Below are 1,387 nucleotides of genomic sequence, written 5' to 3'. Positions count from 1 at the left end.
GCCTGTATAGTATGTATATATATACATGTATAATATATATAGATATCCATGTATAGTATATTTATATATATATATGGATATATATATATGGATATATATCTATATATATCCATTTGTAAATATATATATATATATGTGTGTGTGTGTGTCTGTGTCTGTGTCTGTGGCTCTATGTGTGAATTAGAAGAACACTATAGACTTGCAATACAACTGCATATTAGTATGCTTGCCACGTCATTTTATGCTTGCCACGTCTTTCCATATGTAAGTATGGGAACAGCTTATAGTCCTGCTAGAAATACCGTCGTGATGCAAGCTGGCATCAACACTCTCTTTGTTTCGATTGAATTTTGTAGCTAAGTACAATTTCATCCCTTTTTATCTGACACTGGCAATACATATACCCCCAAATAGTACCCGACAACTCTGATGTTATCGACAAACGATTGAGGACAGGACTGACCCAAACCCCAGGGGCAGAGGTGCAGATGAAGATGCTGCCGCTTTGGCTTTATTTATTCAATCCCTGGACACAGACAGCTGACCAGCTCGAGGGCGAGAAAAGATTGCCTTTCGGACGTGTATATGTTCATGTGGTATGTCACTGCATATATAAATATATATATATATATATGTATGTATGTATATGTATATGTATATGTATATATATATTCTGTGTGTACATGTACATGTACATGTATATACATGCGTAATATATACACGTTAATATAATTATATATTTATATATTATAAATTTAAAAATATTTGAATATATATATATATATACATATATATATATATGCATATATATATATACACACACACACATATATACATATATATACATTATCGGTATCCGTATCGGTATCTATATATCGTGATCTTAATTAGTTCTGATGATTTCGCATGAACCTAGTTTTTCATGCCGATTCAGCCTGATCCCACTCTGAACCATGCTTATTTTGCGTTGTGCTAAATCGTCACCTGCGTATTTGGCGCGGTATCAGGTCGGGGCTAGCGGATTGATTGCATCGGACTTCGCGGTGTTCTCACAGGCCAGTAGTGACCCGTACTGTGTGTTGGAGTGTGGCAATATAGAGAAGGAGAAGGCACAGACGCACCGTATACAGGCGACGGTCAACCCCCACTGGGACGAAGAGTTTGCTATGAATGTGTGGCGACCCAATGCGCAGCTCACGTTGAAGGGTATGTCAAGGGGAGTAGGGTGTGTATATATACGTACGCGCACATGCAGATATAGGTATTTACACGCGTAGAAAGACGCACACATATATATACTTAACATACATACATACATACATACATACACACACATACATACATACGTACATACATTCATACATACATACATACATACATACACACA

The 1,387-nt window shown here is 36.6% G+C and overlaps 1 protein-coding gene across 1 annotated transcript; it reads left to right on the top strand.

The window, feature by feature from the left end:
- Nucleotides 1–1,007: 1,007 nt before the first annotated feature.
- SARC_16231 (hypothetical protein) lies at nt 1,008–1,206 on the top strand (the record flags this gene model as incomplete). Its single annotated transcript, XM_014289659.1, has 1 exon — nt 1,008–1,206. A coding segment is annotated over one exon (199 nt), but the record flags the coding sequence as incomplete, so codon positions are not given.
- Nucleotides 1,207–1,387: the final 181 nt, after the last annotated feature.

This window comes from Sphaeroforma arctica, assembly GCF_001186125.1.
Source record: "Sphaeroforma arctica JP610 unplaced genomic scaffold supercont1.7627, whole genome shotgun sequence".
NCBI classification, from domain to species: Eukaryota; class Ichthyosporea; order Ichthyophonida; genus Sphaeroforma; species Sphaeroforma arctica.
Note: the sequence above shows the minus strand (reverse complement) of the source record. Positions and strands in the feature narration are given on the sequence as shown.